The sequence below is a fragment of the Phyllostomus discolor genome, chromosome 6, assembly GCF_004126475.2.
Source record: "Phyllostomus discolor isolate MPI-MPIP mPhyDis1 chromosome 6, mPhyDis1.pri.v3, whole genome shotgun sequence".
Classification (NCBI taxonomy): domain Eukaryota; kingdom Metazoa; phylum Chordata; class Mammalia; order Chiroptera; family Phyllostomidae; genus Phyllostomus; species Phyllostomus discolor.
In genome coordinates, this window is record NC_040908.2 from 25,662,853 (window position 1) to 25,690,811 (window position 27,959).

The 27,959-nt window shown below is 39.6% G+C and overlaps 1 protein-coding gene across 1 annotated transcript in view; it reads left to right on the forward strand.

Annotated features, from left to right (window-relative positions):
• The window catches only part of MTA3 (metastasis associated 1 family member 3), a 165,564-nt gene that overhangs the window by 32,046 nt on the left and 105,559 nt on the right, over positions 1 to 27,959 (forward strand). Inside the window, exons 4-5 of the mRNA XM_028516324.2 lie at positions 22,149 to 22,159; positions 23,600 to 23,711. Of these exons, the coding sequence (XP_028372125.1) occupies positions 22,149 to 22,159; positions 23,600 to 23,711 (123 nt within the window). The remainder of the gene's footprint in view (positions 1 to 22,148; positions 22,160 to 23,599; positions 23,712 to 27,959) is intronic.

Consider the following 27,959-nt stretch of genomic DNA (forward strand, 5'->3'; position numbering starts at 1 on the left):
AGAGAAGCCAATGAAATTGTCCTCAGGTGAGGACAAAAAAAAGTAATAAATATTCATTTGTAAGGACACTTTTTTTTGCTGTTTTATATATGTTTTATTTTTGTAAATGACATTTTATAATTAGCAGTTATGGCAAGTTTGTGTCTCATTAACCAGATTATTATCAACTGTAATATTATAAAGGTTTATATTTGACAAGCTAATTATATGTTTTATAATAACACATTTTCTTATTGATCTGTATCTTTGAATGTTAATGATTATTGTCTTTTTAAACAAAGCAAATACTATATTAATACTTTAAAATTGATGTCACATTGCTTATTGATTGTTAAATGAGGCATTCCGATGATTAGTTAACTTCTTTAAAGGCCTTTTACTAGTTAGCTTTACTTAATTTGTGGGTTGGAAAGTTAGAGACTCATGTTTTATATTTGATTAGTTGAATAAAGATCATTTTTGTGGTCAGAGTATCTAATTTAAAATTTTCCACAGATTATGTTTTTAAAAATAATTTTTGCATTAAAGTTCAGTATAAATACTGAATTCTGTAGCTTATTCCTGTTGCCTGTATTTCTAATAGTGCTTTTATCGTTATATATTGCCTTTATTGAGAGTAGAGCAAAGTAAGTTTCCATTTAGCATTTCAAACTACAGAATTTTAGATATGGCAGGACCTTATAAAAAGTCTGTTGGAACTCTCTGTATTTCATAGCTGAGTCCTTTACCCAGTCAGTATTACCTGGATGGACTTACATTCTGCCCTTTGTTTGCTTCTTTTCTGTGTTTTGTTTATCTATCCCTATAAAATATATTTTAGAGAGGTTAAATATGAATATACTCCATTTTATATTTGTCCAAATTGACATTGTGGAAAAACTGGTTTTGGAGTCAGATCTGGATATTGATACTGGTTCTATTTAGTAGCCATGTGGCCTTAAGCAGATAGATTAACTTTGCTGACTTAAATTTCTTCACCTTTATATAAGGGCTTGCTAATACTTTCTACCTTATTACCCTCTATGTCTTTAGGGAACAACTTTTGTGTTCTTTAAGTTGAATTTATTGGGGTGACATTGGTTAGTAAAGTTGTATAGGTTTCAGGTGTACAGTTCTATAAGATATCATCTGTATATTGTGTTGTTTGTGTGTTCACCACCCAAAGTCAAGTCTCCTTCCATCACCGTTTATCCTCCTTTACTCTCTTCTGCCTCCCTCCACCCCCTCTCCCTCTGGTAATCGCCATACTGTTGTCTGTGTCTGTGAGGTTCTTTTTTCTTAATCCCTTCACCTTTTCACCTCGCTCCTTAACCCACTTCCCCTCTGACAGCTGTCAGTCAGTTCTCTGTATCTGAGTCTGTTTCTATTTTTTCATTAGTTTTTTTTGTTCATTAGATTCCACATACAAGTGAGATCCTATGATACTTGGTTCTCTGACTGGCTTATTTCACTTAGCATAGTACTCTCCATGTCCATCCATGATGTTGTAAAGGGTAAGATTTCCTTTTTTTTTTTTTTTTTTTTTAAGGCCAACTAGTATTTTATTGAGTAAACATACCACTGCTTTTTTATCCACTCATCTACTGATGGTCTGTACTGTTTCCATTGCTTGGCTATTGTAAGTAATGCTGCAGTAACAGAGGGGTGCAATATCTTTTGAATTGTTTCAAGTTTCTTTGGGTATATACCAGAAGTGGAATCACTGGGTTATAAGGCAGTTCCATTTTTAAGTTTTCTAGGTAACTCCATGTAGCTTTCCATGGTGATTGCTCTAGTCTGCATTCCCACCAACAGTGCACAAGGGTTCCCCTTGGTCCACATCCTTGCCAGCACTTGTTGTTTGTTGATTTATTGATGACAGCCATTCTGACAGGTGTGAGATGGTATTTCATTTTGGTTTTGATTTGCATTTCTTTGATTATTAGTGATATTGAGCATCTTTTTATGTATCTATTGGCCATCTGTATGTTCTGTTTGGAGAAGGGTCTCTTGAGGTCCTTTGCCCATTTTTTAATTGGGTTGTTTGTCTTTTTTGGTGTTGAGTTTTATAAGTTCTTTATAAATTTTGGGTGTTAATCCCTTATCAGATGTATCATTGGCGAATATGTTCTCCCATTCAGTGAACAGTCTTTTCATTTTGTTGATGATTTCCTTTCCTTTGCAAAAACTTTTTAGTGTGATGCAGTCTCATTTGTTTATTTATTTTTGTTTCCCTTGCTTGAGGAGATTTATCAGAAAAAAATATTGCTACAAGAAATGCCAGTGACAGTCAGAAACCAATTTGGATTTGCTCTTTCATGGGCCTTAGGTGCTTACCAAATGTAATGGTTTGAAGGAACAGATCCAAGGCGGGGCCCCTGGAAAACTCCCAGAAGAATACAAAGAACTGACCCACACAGAAAGCTGGTTCTTCTGAAACCTTTTTTGGAGCTAAGCTAGCAGCCCGCTTTTTCGGTTACCTCTCAGGAAGTTGGAAAATGGTGACCTGAAAGTCACATCAAGAAGCTGTTGACACCAGTCTCTTTCCTGACTCTGGGACCTTGGAGAATGGACACATTGCTGCATAAAAGCTTCGCCTTTTCAAGTTTTCTTGCTAATGGCTAAGAGCCTCAGGAAGATGGCCCCCACCTCATAGCCTCCGAGTACATCTAATGCCAGTTCTCACACACTGTTTGGGAATTAGAACTAGAGCTAGAAATCCAGACCCAGTTATTTTCAGGGGACTGTTCTCATTCCAAAGGTTTATTCTTTAGTAATTCAAATATAGTTCATCTCAATGTGAGCAGATGTCCATTCTGAGTGCTCAGATGTTAGTGGTGACCTCATACTGTCCCTGCTCCCAGAAAGCCTGATAGGGGACTTTCTAAAGTGACACCAAGCGCTTTTAGGAAATGATCATTCATAAGTTTGAGTACCTCAGTTGCCTCTACATTTTATAGTAAAAGAGAATTGTTTCATGACAATTTTTAAAATATTTTATTTTTAGAGAGATGGGAAGGGAGTAAAAGAGGGAGAGAAACATCAATGTGTGAGAGAAACGTTGACTGGCTGTGTCTCACATGTGCCAAGACCAGGGACTGAACCTGCAGCCCCGGCATGTGCCCTGACCGGAGTTGAACTGGCGATGTTTCACTTTGCTGCATGCCACCTAACCACCTCAAGCCACGCCAGTCAGGGCACATGACGATTTCTGATAACATGACAGTGTAGATGGGAGATTCTTTTTTCAGAGGTATGGAGAACACTTAAGAGGAGAAAACTTTCTTGGATTTGGTCAGTTCTGTTGCTGCGCTGAGCAGTATCTTTGATGGCTTCTGCCATTGTGCATTTATCATCTTCACCTGTAAGGCCTCCAGGCCATACATATTCCTTTCTTTTTTTTTTTTAAGATGTACTTACTTATTTATTTTTAGACAGGGGAAGGGAGGGAGAAAGAAAGGGAGAGAAATGTCAGTGTGTGGTTGCCTTTTCTGCACCACTGCTGGGGACCTGGCCTGCAACCCAGGCGTGTGCCCTGACTGGGAATCGAACCAGTGACTCTTTGGTTCACAGGCTGGAACTCAATCCACTGAGCCACCCCAGCCAGGGCACATATTCCTTTCTTAAAGAGCCAAGTAGGCATCCGTGGCATAATGCAAATTCTAGGCCAAATGTCCAGAGGTTCTCCATCGTTTTCCCTATTATCGTCTCTTCATCTAAGATACAAGAAGGGCCTCCTTACTTTTATTCTTTGTGTGCAACAAACATAATTTTAAAGCACTGAAGAGAACCTTATTTGTTTATCTTCCATTTTTTGGGGCATCCAGATGTGGCTTTTTTCAGTTCTAGAGGACAAAGGCAGAACAAAAGATCATAGCTTGTATCAAAATTGCCTCTGCATTACACAACAGATAGAAATCATTTTTTAAAAAATAGGCTCAGCTTCCAGTCAAGATGGAGGCGTAGGTAAACACGCTTCACCTCCTTGTGCAACCACAGAAAGAATTACAACTAGACCTCAAAACAAATAACACCCAGAACCATTAGAAAATTGAGTTGTATGGAAGTCTGACAACCAAGGATTTATTTATCTTTTTTAAAAAGATTTTATGTTTTTATTTTTAGAGAGAGGGTAAAGGAGGGAGAAAGAGAGGGAGAGAAACATCAATGTGTGATTGCCTCTTGTACATCCCTTACTGGGGACCTGGTCCGCAGCTGAGGCATGTGCCCTGGCTGGCAATTGAACTGGCAACCACCTTGGTTCACAGGCTGGCACTCAGTTCACTGAGCCACACCAGCCAGGGCTGAGTGAACATTTTCATATTGTGGGATTTGTGAGTTTTTGTGGCAAGTTTGTATAAATAGCTGGTTAGCCAAACTTTGCATTTAAGAGTATGGGTAATTCATGTGGGTGGAACTGAAATTCCTGACAGGATTAATTTCAACCTAGTAGAAAAAATTATTGCAGGTTAGGCTGTTGGAAAAACCTTCCTAGAGGTAACAAATAAAATACTTTATTTTCTGTTTCTGTATAATTCCTTTTGCCTTTTTTATTTTGAAATTTTTAAAACTTTTTTCATTTTTAATTTTCAATTACAGTTGACCTATAATACTATATTAGCTTTAGGTGTACACCCCAGTGATTAGACATTATATAACTTACTAAGTGGTCATCCTCATGAATCTTGCGTCCATCTGACACCATACATGGTTATTAGAATATTCTTGACCATATTCCCTGCCCTGTGTTTACATCCCTATGATTACTCTGTAACAATCAACTTGTACTTTTTTTCTCCCAAACATTTTATTTACTTATTTTTAGAGAGAGGGGAAAGAAGGGAGAAAGAGAGGGAGAGAAACACCAATGTAGGAGAGAAAGATTGACGTGGGAGAAAAACATCGATTGGTTGCCTCTGCATTCCGCCAGCCCTGGAACCTGCCTGCAACCCAGGCATTTGCCGTTTCTGTGAACTGGCAACCTTTCGATTTGTGGGGACGATGCCCAACCCAATGGGCTGCAAAGGTCAGGGCCAGTTTGTATTTTTTAATATCTCTCACCTTTTATACCCATCTCCTCAACATCCTTCCCCATCTGGCACCAGTCAGAATGTTCTCTGTATCCACGAGTCTGTTTCCGTTCTGTGTTTTAGATTCAATTGTTCGCAGGCTGTGGCAACTCAGTCCACTGAGCCACGCCAGCCAGGGCTTAGATTCAGTTGTTGCTACAATATATTTATTGTGATTTTATTGTTCATATTGTTTTATCCCCCTTCTCTGGTACCCCCATGGTGCAAATGTTGGTTCACTTGAAATTTTCCCAAAGGTCCCTTACACTACTCTCATTTTTGGGAGGGGTCCTTTTTTCTTTTTGCTATTCTGATTGAGTTGTTTTGTGCTTCCTTATAATCCACATCACTGATTTGCTTCTCACCTTCATCTACTCCACTGTTGATGCTCTGTAAAGTTATTCTTCATTTCAGTTACTGTATCCTTCATTTGTGATGGGTTCTTTTTTTGTGGTGAAATTCTCATAAGCTCATTGAGCATCCTTATTACGAGTGTTCTGAATTCTGCATCTAGTAGATTGTTTAGTTCTTTTTGAAAGTTTTGATCTGTTCTTTCATTTGGGACATGTTCTTTGGTCTCCTCACGTTGGGCAGCCTTCTTGTGTTTGTTCTATGTATTATGAGAAGCTGCTATATCTCTTGGCCTGGTAGAGTGGCCTAATGTAGTAGGTGTCCTGTAGGGTCCAGTGTCACGATCTCCGCATTCACCCAAGCTGGGCACTCCAGGTGCCCCCACTCTGTGTTGTCTGTGTACTCCCTTCTCTTGTAGTTGAGCTTTTATTGCTGTTGGCACATCATGCCAATCAGCTGCAAGGACTGGCAGTGACCACTGACCACCACCTTCTAACCACTGCAGAGGATCATCTGTATTGGGTGCACCCCACAGAGCAGAAACTTAATTCAGCAGGTGGGCCTGAAAGTTGGTGGGGCAGGGCCTCAGGGAATCACCAGAGTCGGGCAAACAGTGTGAGCCCGGTTGATGGAGTCTGAAATGTGGCCAGCCAGCTCTGTGGGGGGGCAGGCTCATCAGAGGAACAGTGGCCTGTGCCAGGAACACCTGTCTGGGAGAAAATTGGTCCCCAGCTGTCACCCCTGATGCTGAACAATTCAGTTCCTCCCTTTGTCTCTGGTGCCTTTTAAACTGCTGCCCCCCCATGCAGGAGTGAGAGGGAGTGAATGGAGTTAGTCCGTGTTCAGAGCTTTAAGAGGAACTGCTAGAGAGGGACTCCAGCAGCCTCCTGTACCTAAGCTCCGTCCCCACTTGTTTTTTACAGCCAGTGGTTATGGGGACTGACTTCCCAGCACTGCAGCCCTAGGCTGGGGTGGCAGGGTGTGGGCTGGGACTCATCACTCCTCAGGGTACTTTCTGCATGGGAGATAAACCTCTGGATTTTATTGGCCACACATGGGTATGGGACCAACCTATCAGTCCTGTTTTTCTCCTATCAGTCTCTTTGTGGCTTTTAATTCCCTAGTTCAGGACTTCAAGTTTGATTGCAGGTGGGTCTGAATGATGGTTGTTCTGTAGTTTTGTTGGGGCTGTGCGATGAGTGAGCGCTGTGTTTGCATACGCTGCCATCTTGACTGGAAGTCTCCTTTTGCCTTTTAAGTGTGATATGTTGACTCCTTTGCTGTTTTTTATAGCTGGAGGAGTCTCATCTTCTTTTGTTGAGGTCATTTTTCAGATTATTCAGTACTGTATATCTTTGGGGAAATGTTTTCCATATTATTCCTCATTTATTTGAAATGACTTTTTAAAAACTCACATATGATGTATCCGTCTCATATAAATGACTGTAAATAGGAAAGGATGACAGGATTATAAACAATTTTTAGAAATTATGAAGCTTATTATTGAAAGACTCACAGAAGGAAATATACTGCAGAACATATCTGAAAGAAATGTAGTTGTGTGAGGCCGGCTAGTGTGACTCAGTGGATGGGTGCTGGCCTGCGAATCAATGGGTCACTGGTTTGATTCCCAGTCAGGGCACATGCCTGAGTTGCAGGCCAGGTCCCCAGTTGTGGGTGCACGAGGGACAACCAAACATTGATGTTTTTTTCCCTCTCTTCCTCCATTCCCCTCTCTAAAAATAAATAAGATCTTTAAAAAAAATGGAGTTGTAATCCTGTACCCTATGATTGATTCTTGTTTTTTATTTTGTGTATGGTAGACTATAAATTCTCTGACCCTTGGTTTCTACACTATGTAGACCTTTAAAAAAGATGATATTTTATTGAATGAGAAGGCTCGTGTTTCTTAATTGATAATTAATATATCACATAATTCACAAGTTTAAATACAGTGCATCATTGTCAAATTATTTTAGATTTTTATTTGTAGAAAAATGAATTTTTCTTAATGCCTTTTTTTGGTTGAATGATTTATAGTTTTTAAGGTTTTTAAGTATTTCCAAAGAGTCTTCTATAAAGCATGAATCAATTTTACTGATACTTTGCTGTCATTTAATTCTCTGCTATATTTTCTTGTAGAAGTTTCATAGTTTTAAATTTAACATTTAATTTATGAATCATTTTTAGTTAATTTTTGTATGTAGTGCAAGGTATGGATTCTAAGTTTTTGTTTTTGTTTTTTCTGTTTTGCTCACACATATCCAGTTGTTACAGCACCATTTGTTGAAAAGGTATTCTATCCATTATATTGTTTTATGTCTTTGATCAGTTGGTTGTATATGTGTGGTTCTTTTCTGGACTTTTTTTCTGTTTCATTGATTCACTTTTCCCTAATATACATCTTTTGATTATTGTAGCTTTCTATTACTTTTTGAAATCAAGTAATGTTAGTCCTCTAACTTTGATTTCTTTTTTTGAGAGTTGTTTTGGTTATTCTAGATCCTTTGTATTTCCATATGAGTTTTAGAATCGGCTTGTCAATGCTCTACAAAAAAGCTTGCTGGCATTTTGATTGGGATTGTGTTAAGTCCATTGATCAGTTTGGGGGAAATTTATGTCTTAACTATACTGAGTCTTCTAACCTATGAATACAGTGTGTCTCTCAGTATCAGCAGTTCATTCCTTTTTGTTGTGCAGTATTATTCCATTGTACGGTGTACCACAATTGGTTTATCTACCCATCTGTTGGTGGACATTTCAGTTGCTTCCAGTTTTTGACTAATAGAAGGTTGCTCTGAACATTTGTGCACAAGTCTTTGTGCACACTTATGGACATACTCCCGGTTTGGAGTGGAATGGCCTTATCACACGGTAGGGGTATTTTTCACTTTTTAAGAAACTGCAAACTCTTTGTGAACATGATTGTGCAATTTTATTTCTCCATCAGCAGTATAGAAGAGTTCTGGTTTCTTTACAGCTTTGCCAGCCCTTAATAGGGTCAGTCTTTGTAATTTTAGGCTTTCCAATAGGTATTTAGCAGACATTGTAAACTGTACGTTTTGCGTCCTTGATATTTTTGTATTCCTATAAATCTTTTAGAGCTTTGTTCTGGGATCCACTTAAGTAACCTGAAAATTGTTTGATCTTTTTGGTTGTTGTGCTTATGATTTTGTTAAGTGGGTATGGAGCTGTTGGCGCTCGGTCTAGGGCTTAATTGTTCCTAATACTTAGGCAACACCTTTCTGTAAACTCTACCCAGGACATTGTGAATTGTGATTTTTCCCAGTGTGGCTGTTTGGGAACAAGTCCGCTCATGGCTGTGTGTGAGCACTGGGCGGTGTTCCTCCAATTCTTTCCTTGGCTTCCCCTAGTTTTCTCACATGCATTCACTCACTGGTACTGTGCTTGAGGGTCACCCTCTGAAGTCTCTAGGTTTTCTTTTCTCCTGGTTCTCTATCTTCTGAACTCTAGTTGGTTGGGTCTTCTTCATCTCTCAGCTTTGTCTCCTCAAACCTAGGAGTCTGTTATGCTCTGCCTCAGTTTCCCCTCCATGCACCATTGTCTGGAAACTCAGGGGAGCAAGCAGGGCCAATGCTGGGGCTCACCTTGTTTGCTGCTTCTCTCTCAGGGACTAGTGTTCTTGTCTGATGGACAGTGGTCCAGTGTTGAGAAAACTGATGTTCCATGCATTTTGTCTTCCTCTAAAATTATTAATTCTTAATTGTTTTGGTTGTTTCAGACAGGAAGGTAGATCTGGTCCTTGTTATTTCAGTCGTCAAATAGGAGTTCTAGTAATTGTAAAAGAAAAGTTTTTTTTTTTTAAATTTTTTAAATTAATTAATTAATTTATTTTTAGAGAGGGAAGGGAGGGAGATAGAGAGAGAGAGAGAGAGAGAGAAACATTAATGTGCGGTTGCTGGGGGTTATGGCCTGCAACCCAGGAATGTACCCTGGCTGGGAATCGAACCTGGGACACTTTGGTTCCCAGCCCGCGCTCAATCCACTGAGCTACGCCAGCCAGGGCTGAAAAGTTTTTTTTTAAATATATTTTATTGATTATGCTATTACAGTTGTCCCATTTTCCCCCCTTCTCTCCCCTCCACCCTGTACCCCCTCTCCCACCCACATTCCCCCCTTTAGTTCATGACCATGTATCATACTTATGAGTTCTTTAGCTTCTACATTTCCTGTACTATTCTTGCCCTCCCCCTATCTATTTTCAACCTACATTCTATGCTACTTATTCTCTATACCTTTTCCCCCTCTCTCCTCCTCCCACCCCCCTGTTGCTAACCTTCCATGTGATCTCCATTTCTGTGGTTCTGTTCCTGTTCTAGTTGTTTGCTTAGTTTCTTTTGGTTTTGCTTTAGGTGTGGTTGGTAATAATTGTGAGTTTGCTGTCCATTTATTATACATGTTTTTTCTTTATCTTCTTTTCTTAGATAAGTCCCTTTAGCATTTCATAAAATAAGGGCTTGGTGATGATGAACTGAACTCCTTTAACTTGACCTTATCTGAGAAGCACTTTATCTGCCCTTCCGTTCTAAATGAGAGCTTTGCTTGATAGAGCACTCTGGGATGTAGGTCCTTGTCTTTCATGACTTGGAATACTTCTTTCCAGCCCCTTCTTGCCTGTAAGGTCTCTTTGGAGAAATCAGCTGACAGTCTGATGGGAACTCCTTTGTAGGTGACTGTCCCCTTACCTCTTGCTGCTTCTAGGATTCTCTCCTTCGTTTTTACCTTGGCTAATGTAATGATGATGTGCCTTGGTGTGTTTCTTCTTGGGTCCAACTTCTTTGGGGCTCTCTGAGCTTCTTGGATTTCTTGGAAGACTGTTCCCTTTGCCAGATTGGGGAAGTTCTCCTTTATTATTTGTTCAAATAACTTTTCCACTTGTTGCTCCTCCCCTTCTGGTACCCCTATAATTCGGATGTTGGAACGTTTAAAGGTGTCCTGGATGCTCTTAAGCTTTTCCTCGATTTTTTGAATTCTTATTTCATCATGCTTTCCTGCTTGGTTGATTCTATCTTCCTTCTGGTCCACTGTATTGTTTTGAGACTCAGATCCCTTCCTTTCACTATTGGCTCTCCTCTGAGTATGTTCCTGCATCTCTTTTATGGTAACCTGCATCCTTTCATCTAAATTGTGCCCAAAGTCCATCAATTCTGTGAGCTTTCTGATCACCAGTGTTTTGAACTGTGCATCTGATAGATTGGCTATTTCTTGGTCGCTCAAAAGGATGAGTCCTGGGGGACTGATCTGTTCTGTTGGAAACATGTCTTATGTCTTTCCCTGTCTCTCCTCCTTTTTTTTTTTTTTTTTTTTTTTTTCGGTCTGGTAGCTCTTGTTATGGTGGGGGGAGGAGCCTTAGGTGTTCACCGGGGCTGGGCACCCCAGTCGCTAGATTGTGACGTTATATGTGGGGGCGGGGGCGGGAGCTGGGATGGGAGGGAACACTGGCCGTAGTTCCGTTCTCCTGGGATCTCAATTCCTTCTCTGGGATCCTGGGCTGCAAGCTCTGCCCTGGTCCGCAATCGCTGCCTCATTGGGCCCGCCAGCTGCAGCTTGCATACTCAGGGATCACCGCTGCGTTCTGGTGCACCAGATGGCTTTCGTGCCGAGTTCACACCAAGTTTTCCCCGACCTCTGCGCTGCCGACCCATGCCCACCTGGCTCGTTGTCTCCTACCAGTCTGGGTGTATGGGTCTACTTCAACTTCTTGGCTGTCCGACTTCCATTCAGATAAATTCTCTGTCAGTTCTGGGTGTTATTCTGTCTGTAAATTATTGTTGTTCTAATCTTGGTTGTGTGAGGAGGTACGGTGTGTCCACCTACGCCTCCATCTTGCTGGAAGTAAAAAAAAAAGTTTTAACTGAGGTATAAAATACAGTGGAGCGGCTAAAGTGTGCAGGTCAGTAAGTTTGTACACGTGTCTGTCCTTCTGTTGCCACCACGCAGATGAAGATAGATGAACTTTCTAATGCCCCAGTAAGTTCCCTCCTGCCCCTTCACAGTCATTACCACCCTCTTCCTCCTCAGGTAGTTACTGTTCTGATCTGCATTACTGTCTGTTAGTTTTGCCTGGTCTTTAACTTTATCAGTGTAGAGTACCTACAGTATTTACTCTCTCTTTTTTTTTTTTTTTTGCCTATTTTCACCCAGCACCATGTCTGTGGCATGCATTTATGTTATTGCTTGTTATTAGTTACTCATTGTCCTATTGATGGGCATTGAATGATGTTTTTGGCTTCTATGAAAAAAGCTGCTATGAACTTTTTGCATAAGTCTCCTGTTGTACACAGCTCTCATTCCTCTTGGTGAATGCCTGGGAGTGGAACTGCTGGTTCATGGGGTGGGGAATAAACGTACTTTGGCACTATTACCAAAAAGTTTTCTAAAGTGGTTGAACCAAGTTTCACTTCCTCTGTTTTAATGTATGGGAATTCCAGTTGGTTCTTGTTCTTGATGAGACTGGTATTTTCAGTCTTTTAAATTTTAGCCATTATGGGACCACAGGTTTTCTTTTAGTGCAGTCAAAGCATAATACTTGGGTCGAGTAATATGAAGGCTAGTTCACCAGCTGTACTGGTTTGCCTGGTACTCAGGGACTCCCTGAACTTAGGAATTTCAGCTAGCTAGCTTTCTTTCTTTTTAATTAATTTTTTTTTTTAATTGTTGTTCAAGGGAATTTCGGTTTTAAAACCAGGACAGTTCCCGTCACCCTCAATGAGGCTCTCAGCTGATTTAGTCAGCAGGATATAGAAGTAAAAGCAGGAAATTCATACAGTCAAGCCTAGCCCAAGTACAGATAAGGACCAGGGCCAGCTGTGTTCTCCAGTTAACAAAACAGGGACCCTCCCAACTCACCCACCTTTTTTCTTTCGTCTAGGCTTGAACTGTGTTTCTTTAAGAAGGCTCTACTGGCCCCTCAGGGGAATACCTTACATGATTTATAATATTTATGACACATGGAAATACATATTCTTATGTGTAATCCTGGATCAACTATAATTTTTATCAGGGTGGGACTTTTAAAAATAAAAAAAAAGATTTTCTGTATTTACTGTTAGAGAGAAGGGGAGGCAGGGAGGAACAGCAGGAGAGGACCATCAGTCAGTTTCCTCTTGCACACTGCACCAACAGGGGCTGGCCCACAACCCAGGCTTGTGCCCTGACTGGGAATGGACTGGTGGTGATCGTGCAGTTTGGGGGGCCGTGCCCAACCCACTGAGCTGCACCAGACAGGGCAAGTTGGGTTATTTCTAATCCTTTCATTTTGTTCTTTAAGTTTTAAAATTGATAGCAAATGGAAAAATGCAGTGACATGTTTAGCCTGTATAAAATTCCAGATGGACTTTGAATATATTACAAGGTTGGCCAGCCTTTGCTAGATGCAGTGTTCTTTGAATAAATAAATACAAAGCAGAAATAGCTTAGATTTCCATGGGATCCTAATTTGCTATAGAACAACTTGTAAGTCATTGTATCTCATAGTGTAAAGATAAAATTCCTGAGACAGGGTTCATAAACCCAATCAAGTAAAAAACCCTTGCTTCATCCAGTTTTTTGTTTTTCATTTCATGTTAGACTATACATATACATATATATTTTTTATACATACACATATGTATATCTCTTTTATATCTTTTGACTAAGTTCCTTAATTCTTTTTAGGAGTTCTGTAAGGACAAAACAATTTTCATAATAACAGTGAGTTGCCATTTAATTACTTTATTGATTTTTCTCATGAGTGTAGTAGCAGTTTTTCCAGAGGCTGTATGACATGTGATGATATCATCACTCTTCTTGGTAATGGGTTGTGTGCTTGTGATTTCTTGTGTTTTAAAAATTTCTCCATTTAAATTTCTAATATAATATTGGTAGATGTGACTTAGAGAAAACAAGGACCTCTTTGAGGTCTTTGATAGGGTTGAAGAGAATAATGGGTCCCTGAGACTAAAAAACTTGGCAACATCTGGTATAGGTGCTCTGCCAGGAAAACCTTTTTTACTTTGAAATATTCATATTCTTGTCATCCCCAGAACTTAATATGTAATGTCTTTTAAGAAATGTATATATATTTAATAATATTTTAAAAATATTTTATTTATTTTTTAGAGAGAGGGAAAGGGAGGGAGAAGTAGAGGGAGAGAAACATCCATTGGTTGCCTCTTGCATGTACCCCAATTAGAGACCTGATTGGGGATCCGGCCCACAACCCAGGCATGTGCCCTGACTGGGAATCAAACCGGAAACCTTTCGGTTTACAGGCTGGCACTCAATCCACTGAGCTATACCAGCCAGGGCTAAGTAATATTTTTTTAAAAAATTACTGATTTTAGGGAGAGAGAGGAAAGGAGAAAGAAAGAGAGAAATACTGATTTGTTGTACTGCTTATTTATGCATTCATTTGGTTGCTCCTTGTATGTGTCCTGACGGGAGATCTAACCCACGACTTTGGTGTATTGGGATGATGCTCTAAGTAGCTGAGCAACCTGTCCAGGGCTTGAAAAATGTTTTAAAATTAATGTTTTATAATAATGATTCTTAACTGACGCTCAGCTGGCCTGGCTGTACCTCATACTTTCTAAATCAGAATTTCTATTAGTAGGGTCTGAGTATTTGTTTTGTTTCCAAAAAGTGAAAACATTTTAAATTTGTTTTAATTTTCATATAATTTGCCTTTTAAATTAGGAGCCATTGTTTTTAAGAGATAGGATTTGTTTTCCAAATGCCAAAGAAAAATCGCACTAAAATTTATCTTACAAAAAATAAGTTTTTTATCTAGCACTGTTAGTCACTGTCCTAAGCAATTTATATATGAGGGAGGAATTATGTACACACTTTATAAGTGAAAAAAACTGAGGATTACAAAGAAGACATAATTTGCCCAAGGCCACACAACTAGGCAATGAGGTGCTAGACTTGGAATTCAAGTGTGACTCTGAAGCCTAGTCTCCCCCCACCCTGTGTTAGAGCTCCACAGAACTGCGGCCAGAATGAAATGGGAAAAGGAGAGCCACTTAACAGTTGCTTTTTGGTGGTTACTCTGAGCAGTGTTTTATGCCGTAACTTTGTGAGTCTATCCTTGCAGCCACCGACTTGAGCGTTAGCTGATAATTCTCACCTAGTCTGCTGTGAACATTGCTTGAGGTTCCATCTCTTTTACTTACCTTACAAGTGAAAGAGCATGGGCACAAAGATAAATGACCCATCTTTGTTCTCAGGGGACTCTGAATCAGAGGACGGTAGTGCAAGGCACATTGTGACAAGTACCTTAAGCTTGTGTGGGTGACGCTTTGTAGCAAACAGGAGCGGATTCCTCCCGCTGTCCATTGACCAAAGTCTCATGGGTCAGGTACTAAAGTCTCAGAGGCTTCTTCCAGCTTTACATCAGATCTTCTTACTGCTGTTAACTTTTCATTCACTCAGATCTTCTCCCCACTTATCGCAAGCATTTCTTTATAGAAACTTTAGACTCTTAGCTGTTTTCTATTTTTGATCTCCCAGGATGGGCCACTTTTCTGTTCTCCTCCCTCTTTTTAATCTCCAGAACTAAAACTTACTTGTATTTTTATAAATATATTTATTTGTATATATTTTAGATACTGATTAATGTTACACACAGAATGCCAGTTGAAATTTATGTTTTGTCATGATGATAGAGATGAAGAGAAGGGAGATAGAGGTGAAGAAGTGATTACCAACTGTGGTGGTTGTCCCCGTAAAGAAGAAAACCCTAATGTGGATTAAAGTTCACAGGCAAAGAAGTGTTTTCTTTCTGTTGGGTACTATTTATTTTTTATTTCAAAGTATTTTTAGGGAGCAGAACAGAGAATGATGTAGTGCTGATTATGAACTTACCAGACAGCTTTTTCTTCTCTTAATATTTTAACGTATTTGCTTTAGATTCTTATCATGCTGTATGTATCCCTCCCTAAGCCTATTCCCTTCCTGGTTCCCCATAGGTGAATTGCTGTCTACCTTTGGTTGGTTTTCCATTCATGTTTTCATCCTTTCGCTATCTATGTGTGTATCTATATAGAGCACTGTTTTTGCATTTAAAAATGTTCTTGTGTGTGTGTGTATATATATATATATATATATGTTCTTCTACAGATAGCTTTTTTCTTAGTGTCAAGTTTTGAGATCTATCCATGTTAGTGTGTGAATCCACTTCGCATTTTCAGCTACTGAACAGAATTCCATTACATGAGTGTACAGCAGTACCCCCTTATCCACGGTTTCTCTGTCACAGTTTTCAGTTACCTGCAGTCAACTACAGTCTGAAATATTACGTGGAAAAATTTCAGAAATAAATAGTTAATTTTAAATTGCCCACGGGTCTGAGTAGCATGATGCAATCTGAAGTCTCACACCACCCTGCTCCGTCCCGCGCAGGATGTGAGTCATCCGTTTGTCCAGTGCATCCACGCTGCATGTGCCACCTGCCCAGTAGTCACTCCGCAGCTGTTGTGGGTATCAGATCAGCTGTGTCGACAGTGTTTGTATTCAAATAACCCCGAATTCACTTAATGCCTCTTCCGGTAACTTTCATCACAGTATATGGTTGTAATTGCTCTATTTTGTAATTAGTTACTTTTGTTTTTCGCTACTGTGCCTAATTTATAAATTGGACTTCACCATAGGTATGTATGTATAGGAAGAAAGACATAGTATATAGAGTTTGGTCCTCTATGACTGTAGGCATTCACTAGAGGTCTTTTTTTTTTAAATATATTTTATTGATTATGCTAGTACAGTTGTCCCATTTTCCCCCCCTTCTCTTCCCCTCCACCCTGTACACCCTCTCCCACCCATATCCCCCCTTTAGTCAATGTCCATGTGTCATACTTACAAGTTTCTTTAGCTTCTACATTTCCCATACTATTCTTACCCTCCCCCTATCTATTTTCAACCTACATTCTATGCTACTTATTTTCTGTACCTTTTCCCCCTCTCTCCTCCTCCCACCCCCCCGTTGCTAACCCTCCATGTGATCTCCATTTCTGTGGTTTCGTTCCTGTTCTAGTTGTTTGCTTAGTTTCTTTTGGTTTTGCTTTAGGTGTGGTTGTTAATAATTGTGAGTTTGCTGTCCTTTTACTATACATGTTTTTTTCTTTATCTTCTTTTCTTAGATAAGTCCCTTTAGCATTTCATAAATAAGGGCTTGGTGATGATGAACTGAACTCCTTTAACTTGACCTTATCTGAGAAGCACTTTATCTGCCCTTCCATTCTAAATGAAAGCTTTGCTGGATAGAGTAATCTGGGATATAGGTCCTTGTCTTTCATGACTTGGAATACTTCTTTCCATCCCCTTCTTGCCTGTAACGTCTCTTTGAGAAATCAGCTGACAGTCTGATGGGAATTCCTTTGTAGGTGACTGTCCCCTTATCTCTTGCGGCTTCTAGGATTCTCTCCTTCGTTTTTACCTTGGCTAATGTAATGATGATGTGCCTTGGTGTGTTTCTTCTTAGGTTCAACTTCTTTGGGGCTCTCTGAGCTTCTTGGATTTCCTGGAAGTCTATTTCCTTTGCCAGAATGGGGAAGTTCTCCTTTATTATTTGTTCAAATACGTGTTCAATCTGTTGCTTTTCCTCTTCCCCTTCTGGTACCCCTATAATTCGGATGTTGGAATGTTTAAAGATGTCCTGGAGGTTCCTAAGCTTTTCCTCATTCCTGAATTCTTATTTCTCCATTCTTTCCTGTTTGGTTGTTTCTTTCTCTTCTTCTGGTCCACTCTATTGTTTTGAGTCCCAGCTTCCTTCCTATCACTATTGGTTCTCCGTGCATCTTCCTTCATCTCTTTTATGGTAACCTGCATTTTTTCGTCTAATATGCGCCCAAAATCAACCAATTCTATGAGCTTCTTGGTCATCAGTGTTTTGAACTGTGCATCTGATAGATTGGCTATCTCTTAGTCATTCAAAAGGATGAGTCCTGGGGCACTTATCTGTTCTTCTGTTTGAGACATGTCTCTCTCTCTTTTTTTTTTTTGTTTGGTTGCTCCAGTTACGGTGAGGGGCGGAGCCTTAGGTGTTCACCAGGGCTGGGCACTCTAGTTGCTAGATTGTGACATTGTATGTGGGGGCAGGGGCGGGGGTGGGAGGGAACAATGTTGGTATCTCTGTTCTCCTGGGACCTCAGTCCCTTCCCTGGGATCCTGGGTTGCGCAGTCTGCCCTGGTCCACAATCACCACCTCACTGAGTCTGCCAGCTGCCGCTTGGGTACTCAGGGTTCATCCACTGCATGCGATCTTGCGCACCCCAGATGCCTTACTGCTCCCGGTTGCCTTATGCGCCCAGTTCTCCCTGTTCTCCGTGCGCTGCGACCCTCGCCCGGCTGCTCCTCTGCGCCCCTCCTACCGGTCTGGATGAACGGGTCTACTTCAGCTTCTTGGCTGTCCGACTTCCATTCAGATAAATTCTCTGTCAGTTCTGGGTGTCCTTCTGCCTCTCAATTGTTGTTGTTCTAATCTTGGTTGTGCGTGGAGGTACGGTGCGTCCACCAATGCCTCCATCTTGCCGGAAGTCCTGTAGAGGTCTTAAAATACCCCGCCCCCCACCATGGATAATGGGTGCTGCTCTAGTGAAATTCATCCAGTCTTTTGACTTTTCAAATTTCATTTGTCCTCACCCTCTTTTTTCAGGTTTTGCCTTTTTCCTTTTTGATATTATTTACATGCCACATAACTCATCCCTTCAAAAAGGTATACAATACGTGGTTTTTAGTATATTCACAGATTTGTGCAACCATAATCATCATTTAATTCCAGGACGTTCACTCCAAAAAAGAAACCCATACCCATTATGAGCTATTCCCCCATTTCTCCCTTTACCCACCCTCTGGCAACAAGTAATCTACTTCCTTTCTCCCTCTCTCTGTAGATTTGCCTATTCTAGACTTTTCATGTAAATGGAATCTTATAATAAGTGGTTTTTTGTAACTTTCACATTCGTGTTTCTTTAGTATGTCTGAAGATTCATCCACGCTAAAGTGTGAATTGACACTTCATTACTCTTTATGGCTGAATAATACCCTATTGTATGGATATACTGCATTTGTATATCCATTTTTTTTTCAGTCAGTAAGACATTTGGGTTGGTTTTACTTTTTGGCTGTTATGAATAATGCTGCTATGAATATTCATGTACCAGTTTTTGTGTTGACGTGTGTTCTCACTTCCTTTGGATATATACCTAGCAAGGGAATTTTGTCTGTCATATAGTAACTAACTGCCGAACTGTTTCACAATGCAGTTATATCATTTTACATTTCCACAGATCTTATACAAAGGTTTCAATTTCTCCATTTTGCAAATGCTTGTTATTATCTTTTTTATTCTAGTCATTCAGGTTGGTGTGAAATATCTTGTAGTATTGACTGGAATTTCCCTAGTAACTAATGATGTTGAACATTCTTTCATGTACTTACTGGTCATTTGCTTATCTTGGAGAAATATCTGTTCTCATCCTTTGCCCATTATTTCATTGTGTTGTCCTTCTGTTCTCAAGTTATGATTTCTCTGTATATTCTGGATATTAGATTCTTATCAGATACATAATTTGTAAGCATTTTCTCCCATTCCATGTCTCTTTTGTTTCTTGATAGTGTCCTTTTTAAACACAGAAATGTTAATATTAATTCCAATTTATCTATTTTATTTGATTGCTTATGCTTTAGGGTGCCACAGTGAAGAAACCATTGCCTAATTTAAGGTATGAAGATTTATACCTGTGCCTTCTTTTAAGAATTTTATAGTTTAGCTCTTACATTTAGGTTTTTGATTCAGCTTGAATTAATTTTCGTATATGGTGTTTGAGGGTCAAAAAACTTATTTCTTTGCATGTGAGTATCCACTTGTTTTCAGCACCATTTTTATGGTGAAATGACTGTTCACTCCCCTGGGGATTGTCTTGGCGCTGTTGTCTAGAATCAATTAACGGTAAATATACAGGCTTGTTTCTGGACTCAGTGCTGTCCCATTGATGTATGTGTCTAGTCTTACACCAGTCCACGTAGTCTTGGCTGTTGTAGCTTGGAGTAAGCTTTGCAATCTAGAAGTGGAGTCCTCTTAAGTTTGTTTTTTTTTTGTTTTTCAAAGTTATTTGTCGCCCTGGCTGGCGTAGCTCAGTGGATGGAGCGCGGGCTGGGAACCAAAGTGTCCCAGGTTCGATTCCCAGCCAGGGTACATGCCTGGGTTGCAGGCCATAACCCCCAGCAACTGCACATTGATGTTTCTCTCTCGCTCTCTATCTCTCTCCCTTCCCTCTCTAAAAATAATTAAATAAAATCTTAAAAAAAAAAGTTATTTGGCTATTTTTCGTTGCTTACATGTTCATAGGAACTTCAGGATTACTTCTTCATTGTTTACAAAAAAGGCAGTGGAATTTTGGTAGGGATCACATTGGATCTGTAGATCGATTTAGGAAGTATTGCCACCTTAACAGTACTAAGTCTTCCAATCTGTGAACGTTATCTTTTCATTTCTTTGAGCCTTCTTTAATTTCTTTTAATAATGTTTTATAGTTTTTAGTATATAAAATTTGTCTTGTGTTAAAGATATTCCTAAGTAATTTTTTCCTTTTGGTGCTATTGTAAGTGAAATTGTTTTCTTAATTTGTTTTGGATTGTTCATTGCTTGTTCATCAGTTATGTAGAAACAATTGATTTTTTTTTGTTTATTGATCATTTGCCCCTAGACTGCCAAACTGTTTTTTCCTCTTCATTCTGATAGTTCCATGCACTCTAAATTGTCATAAAAAATTGTTCTAGTTTTGTTCAACCTTCTTATTTTTTTTTGAGGGCTCCCCTCCCCCCAACCTTAACAGGCAGGCTTGAGTTGCATCAATACTAAGCTATCCTCAGGCCAGTAATACGCCTTCAGTCATTGGGTACTTGTTATTAAATGCATCGGTAAACATTGTTAACCACGTGCTTTTCTGTATGGTCTGTGCCAGCTAATGTCATTGTGAGCAGATGATTTCATTCAGATAGAGACCTAGGAAGCTTGAGAATATAACCTGTGGAGAACTCTCCTCCTGCCAGCTCCTGCTCCACGCCTCCCATCTAATACATGGGATTCCAATCTCCTGAAAAACACCCGGTTTCAAGTCAGTAACAGCTCCTCCCTCCCTGTGTTCTGTCCCTTGTTCAGTTTCCTACATTGATCAGTCCCTCCTCTGGTTTATGCATGTCACGTGCCCAATCTCTAAAGCTTTGCTGGAGTCCCCAATTGAAACCTGCTGTTGAGACTGCTCTCCTAGGTGGATGCTTTGGTGCTCTGGACTACTCAACTAGTTTGATTTCTTCTCTGACCGCTGCTGCTTGGACATTATTTGTGCTGGCCTTATCCTATCCCCTTTCAGTCTGCATGTGTAATTAGCCTTAGTGAGCTTTTTGGCCGTGCCTTCTTCCTCATCTTATAGTCTGAAATTTGTGGAGCCTGCAAATTTCAGGCTCCACAAATTATAGTGCGTGACGCAGTATATTGCATATACAGCAATAGGTACCATGATACGTTGCCCCTTAAAACTTCATACAATCCCTTTGTACAGTTTTCTTCTGTGTTCTGTTTTCCCTCCTTGCCCCAGTGTCTTCTTCCTTGTAAACTATGTGTATGAAACTTTTCTAACTGTAAGGAAACTACAGTAAATAATTTGCTGTCAGTCTTCTGTCACTATGTATACTGTGGGACTTCTAGTTTAGTAACTTTTGGAAGGTATTTGATGTTCTATCAAGCTTGGTAAAATGATTTTAGAAAGTTATAATTAAATATGTTACCATGTACGTGATTTTTGATGACGATAGTCATATTTGGTCTTTTAGAATTTTCATTGTCTACTTGCTAGCTTTTTGCCATTATGGCTGTTTAATGTTTTTTAGGATGTGAATGACATGGGAGTCATTCTTGTTCAGAAGTCAGTGCAGATTTATAGAAATATGCAAATGAAATTTAGTAAGTTTTTAAAGATGGGTTTCAGATGCTCATGGGGTGGTTTCCATCTTTGGTTAGGTTGGCCGCCAGGCACTTGGGTCCTTTCCACTCTGTGCCAAGAGGATGTGTACAAAAATAAAAGTTGCCATTCTTGTCTGTAGAGCTTGTTGCTGTTTAGCTCTATAGGGTATGGATTAGAATTTAGTTAGCTGTGTTTTACAGAACAGTTTATCAAATCCTAATTAGGTAAACAGTGTAATTTTGTATGTGATCTTTGCTGTGCTAATAGTGCCAATGCAGCAATAACTTCATTATTCTCTACTGGTAAGATGTTATTAGGCTTGCAAGTAAATGGCTCTTTTAGTGCTGTATTTCTCTTTGAGTAGTTCATTAAAAAGAGTAGTCTAAGACTTTTCAATCACTTCATTCTTTTGTTGAGCTAGGTGAAATCAGTTTTTCAGGTTCATTTTCCATTTAGAGCTTTCAAAATCTGAAAGTAGAAACGATCTGACACTTAGCTCATTCATTACCCTCGCACAATTCAGGAGAACTGCCACAACTGGGGGATTATGTGTGATGAAAACCTTTTTGTGGTCCAGGGTTCATAAATAAGAACTTTTAAGAATGGTGAAGAACAGAAATGTGTTGTCTTTGTGTGGTGTTGCCAATCAGTGTCCTAAAATTAAGGCCTTAGAGGCCTGAACTTGGGCTCTGCTTCCTGCGTGAAACGCCTTCCCCTTCTGTCTCCCACGCAGACCCTCGGTGCTCCTGCTGTCCCCACAGTCACACACGCCTCGTCCGGGCAGGGTTGCAGAGGGTCTGTGAACCCTCAAGAGGCATTATATCTTTAAAATGTTTGTATCTGAAATTATTTGTGATTATATCTGTAAAGGACATTTGGTCATTTTTTTTTTCTTTAAAAAGAGTGTTAAACACAGTGCTTTTTTTTTTAAAGGAAAAAAAAAAAGCCTGATGTAAAACTTGGTTTTCTGTCTCTTCCATCCCTTCCTCCCAACCCTGCTTCCCAAAGGCAAAACTTGGAATGGTGTCTTCTTAGAAACTTTTTGCTCACTGCTTATCTCTAACACCTTGTTTGCCTGTTTGGACACCTGATATATACTGGGAAATCTTGGTTGAATGAACGAAAGGTTGTCCTTACTGTTTCAGACTTGCTAGTTTACCATGCAGTTCTGGGTGGAAGACCAGTTTTCCTCTGGGATGACATTGCTCTACCATCCCAGCATGCAGGGTTGCTGTTCACATGCGACTCCCTGAGTCTGGTTTCTCTGCACAGGACCTATGTTTCCTTTCCGTAAACTTCTGTGACCTTGGGTTAGCCCTTAAAAAATTAATCATGCTGGGAATTCAATCTGGACATTCAGCTGGCTCAGTAAGGGGAAATTTTCTTGAATCATTTCTTTAAGAGGTAAAGAGTCTGTTTTCTGTATTGGTTCTTCCTGATTTTATTATTAGGATGTTGGACTTAATGAATGTTCTTTCTTTTTTTTTTTTTTTTTGGAGTTTTTAATATTATCTCTTTGTCTTAGTGTTGTAATTTCCGGGAGATTTTCTTAGCATTACCTTGCAATCCTTCTATTAGTTTATTTGTTTTTCAAATAAACACATTATCCTATTTTTTGTTTTCTGATAATTCTCTTTTTCAGTAGCTTATTCTTGTCACTGTGATGCACATAAGACTTTTTACCCTTTCCTCTAGTTTTATAGCGTTGGCCCCACCCCTCTCCTTTCTCCCAACACCTCGTGTCTTTGAGGGCAAAGCCAGCCATGCTCTGTGTCCTTATCTTCTGCGTGTCATCTTCTGCATGCTCGTGGGTTTGTGGATTGTCACTTCCTGGTCTAGGCTCAGTGTGGACTTTTCTTCTTCACATCTGCTTTCCATTGTCTAAAGCTTTTTTTTATTGGTTGAAAATCTTTCATTGCTCCTTCATTGTTTCATCACACTGAAATGTTAATGTATTTTAATTGCAGTTTTGTGTGGTGTTCTGGAGGAAGAGGAGATGTATATATGTTCCTTCTGCCATTTTTAAATTGTAGTTATTCCTCTTCCTTTGAAGCCCATGTAACTCAATTTTATGGTTGTAATTCAAATGAAAGCTAAATATGTAAATATACATTAATTAGTGTGAAAAAATATGGAATGAATGGTTGATTTTTATCTATCTTAATATGCAGATAGACAATGTGCTTTGTAATAATGAATTGTTTGAATTTTATTTGTGTAGAAGAAATTGAGGAGAATCTGAAACAACAGTTGAGGCCGACTTGACTGATAAACAGAAACATCAGTTGAAACATAGGGAACTCTTTTTGTCCCGCCAGTATGAATCTCTGCCTGCAACACACATCAGGTAAGAACTTCTGTAGAAGTTGATTTGAAGTACTCAGCAATATCGTGACAGTTGTAAACAAACCAACCAACCAACCCCAAAACAACCTTCTTGGAAGCATTTTCCTGACTTTGCTCATGATCTTGCCCAAGTTAATTTACTAAAATGCTTCATAATGGAATCTTATCTTAGAAATTTATGGTGTGTATTAGCATATCAAAGCCCGGAGAATGTTCTTCAGTAAAGTAACCACTTAGCTTTGTTTTAATCCAGACTTTCCCAATTTATTTGGGTATCTGCTAGCGTCCTGCGGAGACCATTTTGGGAAATGCTGGTTTTCTTCAGATTCCTACAACATTACAGTCATTAGAATCCAAGAACTAGGACCAAGATCTGGTTCCCATGCAGGTGACTCTTGACCCTGTAGAGTATATGGCCTTTTGTTTTTCTTTTGAGGACCTCTGGGCTGAAAACTTTATATTCTTTGTTACTCACTTGCATTTGCTCTGCACAATGGTAGGATGCAACAGTGAAAAACTTTGGTCTTTGGTTTGTAGTTTGGGGAGCTGTGGAGGAACAATGGTGGCCTTCTGTGAGGGGCTGATAGTGGTAACATTTAAGCATAAATAGAATTGAGTTGTTGCTCAGTGTACTCTGTAATAGGTGCATTTTGGAGATGTAACAAAATGTTTTAATTAAAAAACAGGGAGTTACTGACCCTCAGGGTCAGGAAAACACCGGAAGGAGGTGGTGTTTACTCAGCCTTTGAGACACTATGGGGCGTGTTTCAGGCAGAGGAGACAAGTGGGCCTAGGTGGCGTGAGCAGGGAGTACCATGTGTCCAGAGTGATGGGTGTGAGGAGATGGAGTGTTTTTGTCCCTTCAGCTGAAAGAAGTTCCTTCAACTCTTGTTCACAATCTTTATTTCTTACATTTAGCTTTCTGTTAGTCATGGTTCTCTTAAAAACTATTAATATACATAAATAAATATATTAACTGTTTATTTCAATAATTGCTCCTCCTTTTTAGGCCCCCAGTGTTAGTATTGAATTTAATCCTGCCCTTTTGGGACCAGACGGGTTCGGAGAGTTCCAAAGCTCCGATTTGGCCCTTGCACATCACACACACATCCCCGCACACCCATACCTCACCCTCGGGGCCTTCGTGCATACTTCTCTTTTCAAAGCAGGCAGAGATCTTCTCAGGTAGAAATGTGTGACAAAGATCCCATAATTCCTTTTTCTCCAGGTCTCTTAATGAAATGTCCTGATTCCCCCCTTGATAATAATAGTTAACACCGTTGTTATTGCTTTATTGAGGCTTTTTAGGGGACACTATGTTTAGATTGGCTACAGTTAGTATAGACTTGTGAATTAGGTCCTTTTAATGAAAAAGATAGTGAGGCCAGGTAATTTTGAAGCAGTCATTTTACCAACCAGTAAGGGTATTTCAGGAGTTAAGAGAGTAAGTTAATTTTTGCTCAGAGAGATAGAATGTGAAAACATTTTATAATTTTTAAAAAGATATATGTAATTAATGCTAAAGAGCCATGTGCATATATTATTTAATTGGAAGAAGCTAGAATATAAAGATTAATTTTAAACTCCAGAAATTATGTGGCCAGTTATAGGAATCTTGCCAGAACAAGAATCTGACAAATGTTTTTTAAAATGTATCCAACTCACACACAAGTGTATTTTTAATGTAACCTCCTGATAGGTTGGAATCTGTTTACAAGTAATGTTGGTTTCCACAGATTGCTTGGAATGGGAAAACAGGTGATGTGTTTTTCATCTTTTATAAGGACTGAGAGAATATATTGAAATATAACAATTAAGACACCTTCGTATTGAACATAGAACATTACCAAGTATACATGACCAGACACTGCTGAACACATCACATTTCCTGAGGGTATTCTAGATTAGATATTTTAATACGTAGGTAAGTAAGACAAGATCCTAGCTTTGTAAACTCAAGAAGTTTATTAGGTGGCAGTTCTTTTGAATTGCAATGAAGACACAGGCATTTGGGGCTCCCCTCAGAAGCTGAAAGGGACATTGTCTCTCTTTAAACAGCTGAATGGGGTCAGGGGCAGTCTCTGGCCAAAGCGAGGAGCTGTGCTCACCAGCCCTCATGCTGATGGAGACAAGTGGCACGTTGGAGCCGTCTTGACATTTTGCTACTGTTGAAGTCATGCCGTATCTATTTCTGCTACAGCAGGAGGAAATTACTGAAGCCCCATTGTTCTTTGGCAGCAAAGAGGGGTGATTTGGTGAATACTGGCTTTTTATTCTCAGGGACGTTATCGCGTGCCCAAATCTCCTTGTGCCATGTGCACATAGGAGAAGACCTGACTGAGGCATTCCTGAGGTCCGTTGCAGTCTGTGAGTGATAATACTGGATGCTGTGAGCTCTTGAAGTAGTAGGAAAGCAACTCTTTGTTCCTTCTGATTCCACTGGAAGAGAGAGACCAGGACAGTTCTGGGCAGGGTTAGTGATTCACCTCTTGTTTGTGAGGTAGACAGGACTTGAGCAATGAGAATGTTTTTGGAACATTTTTGGTGGGGGGTGGTAAGAAAGGGGAGAGGCAGCATGACACTGTGCCCTAGGTCATTAATGATAGATTATGTGCTACATACATTATAAAGCACTATAAAATTGATTGTTATGCCAGCTGCTGGATCAGTTATAAGATATATAATACTGTATTCAGTCTTATATAGTATGGCTCATGTTTATAGAACTTGGCTTTAAAAAATTTAACATTTATTGAACCTTTATGCCTACTGTAATTCTACTTGCTTTACATGTATCTTATTTAATCCTTACAATGACTTGATAAAGTAGGTCCTGTTATAACCCCCATTTTATGGATAAGGAGACTGAAGAACAAAAAGGTTAAGTAACTTGTCAGATTCACAGCTTTTAAATGGTAGATTCAGAAATCGAATGCGGTATTATGATTTACATAACTGTAAGTGGTATAAAGTGTCAGACACAGAAAGAAAGCTGTTTAAGTTTAAACTTGTTGAATAGATAGGCTGTTTGATTTTTTTCTTTAACATAATTTTTTGTACTTAGATGCTCTAGTCAAATGGACAGAACTAAATGACAAACTGAGTTAAGTATGTATACTAAAAGATAGTGTTACAATGCTAGATATATAGCAGCAGCTGGGGAGTACCTACTGCATTGGGTACCTAAGTTTATGCATGTCATGTATACGGTCCAATGTCAATTTTTCCACATCTTGAACGCACAAAGCCTGATTTTTTAAAAACTGCTAATTACAGCACTGCATGTGTAATGATTAATGCCTTTTTCCAGCTTCTGGTGCAGCTGGTTGTATTTAAAAAGAACCAATCCTTTCCTGCTGCCCGACCTTGGCACCTGGATCACACAGCCTCTGAAATTATGCTTCCGTGTGTGTTAAAAGCATTTCCTTAGGTATCTGTTGGCTGTTGGCCACATTTTGTCCTTCAGTAAGGGTTTTGGACCTGATGGTTTCTTGTCTGAGTCTGCCTTGTTATGAGGAGTTAGTGGTGGTAGAGAAACCAGCATACCTGTGCGGGTTGTCCTGGTGCTCGGTCAGAGCACCACTGGTAAGAAGGATCCTGTCTGCCTCATTGCTTTACCCTGACTGTGTGTTTTTTTTTTAAAGATCAGAGCCCTGGCGCGTGTGGCTCACCCACGTTGCGTGTGGCTCAGTTGGGTGTTGTCCGAAACTGAAAGGTAACAGATCTGATTCACCATCAGGGCCCATACCTAGGTTGTGGGTTCTCTCCCTGGTCTGGGTGCATATGGGAAGCAACCAGTGGATGTTTCTCTCTTGCAACAATGTTTCTCTCCTTTATTCTCTCCCTGTCTCTCTAAAAGCACTGGGAAAAAAAAGTCCTTGCTTGAGGATTTTTAAAAAAAGAGGCTGGAGAAGCCATTCCATAACCTAAATTAGTTGTCTGCAGTAGCATAGGTACACATTGTGTTCAGTCTCTTATTAATGGCAGAGTACTTCCAAGAAAGCTGTCCATTCTTTCCTTTTAAACAATTCTTAGGTTAGGATTTTAGAATGCAGAGGTCACCCTCGTTGCCCTGTAGAAGACTGGCTGTAACCACTATTCGTAGTGAACTTGCATTGGTTAAGTGATTCCGTGTTGCTTTTAACATGGTTTCCTTGCCTCCAAAATGAGGTGCTTTCTTAATTCAGTTGAAAAAGTATCTCTAGCAGCTGATAAAATCTTGGGCTTATGTAATATTTGTCTAGATTGT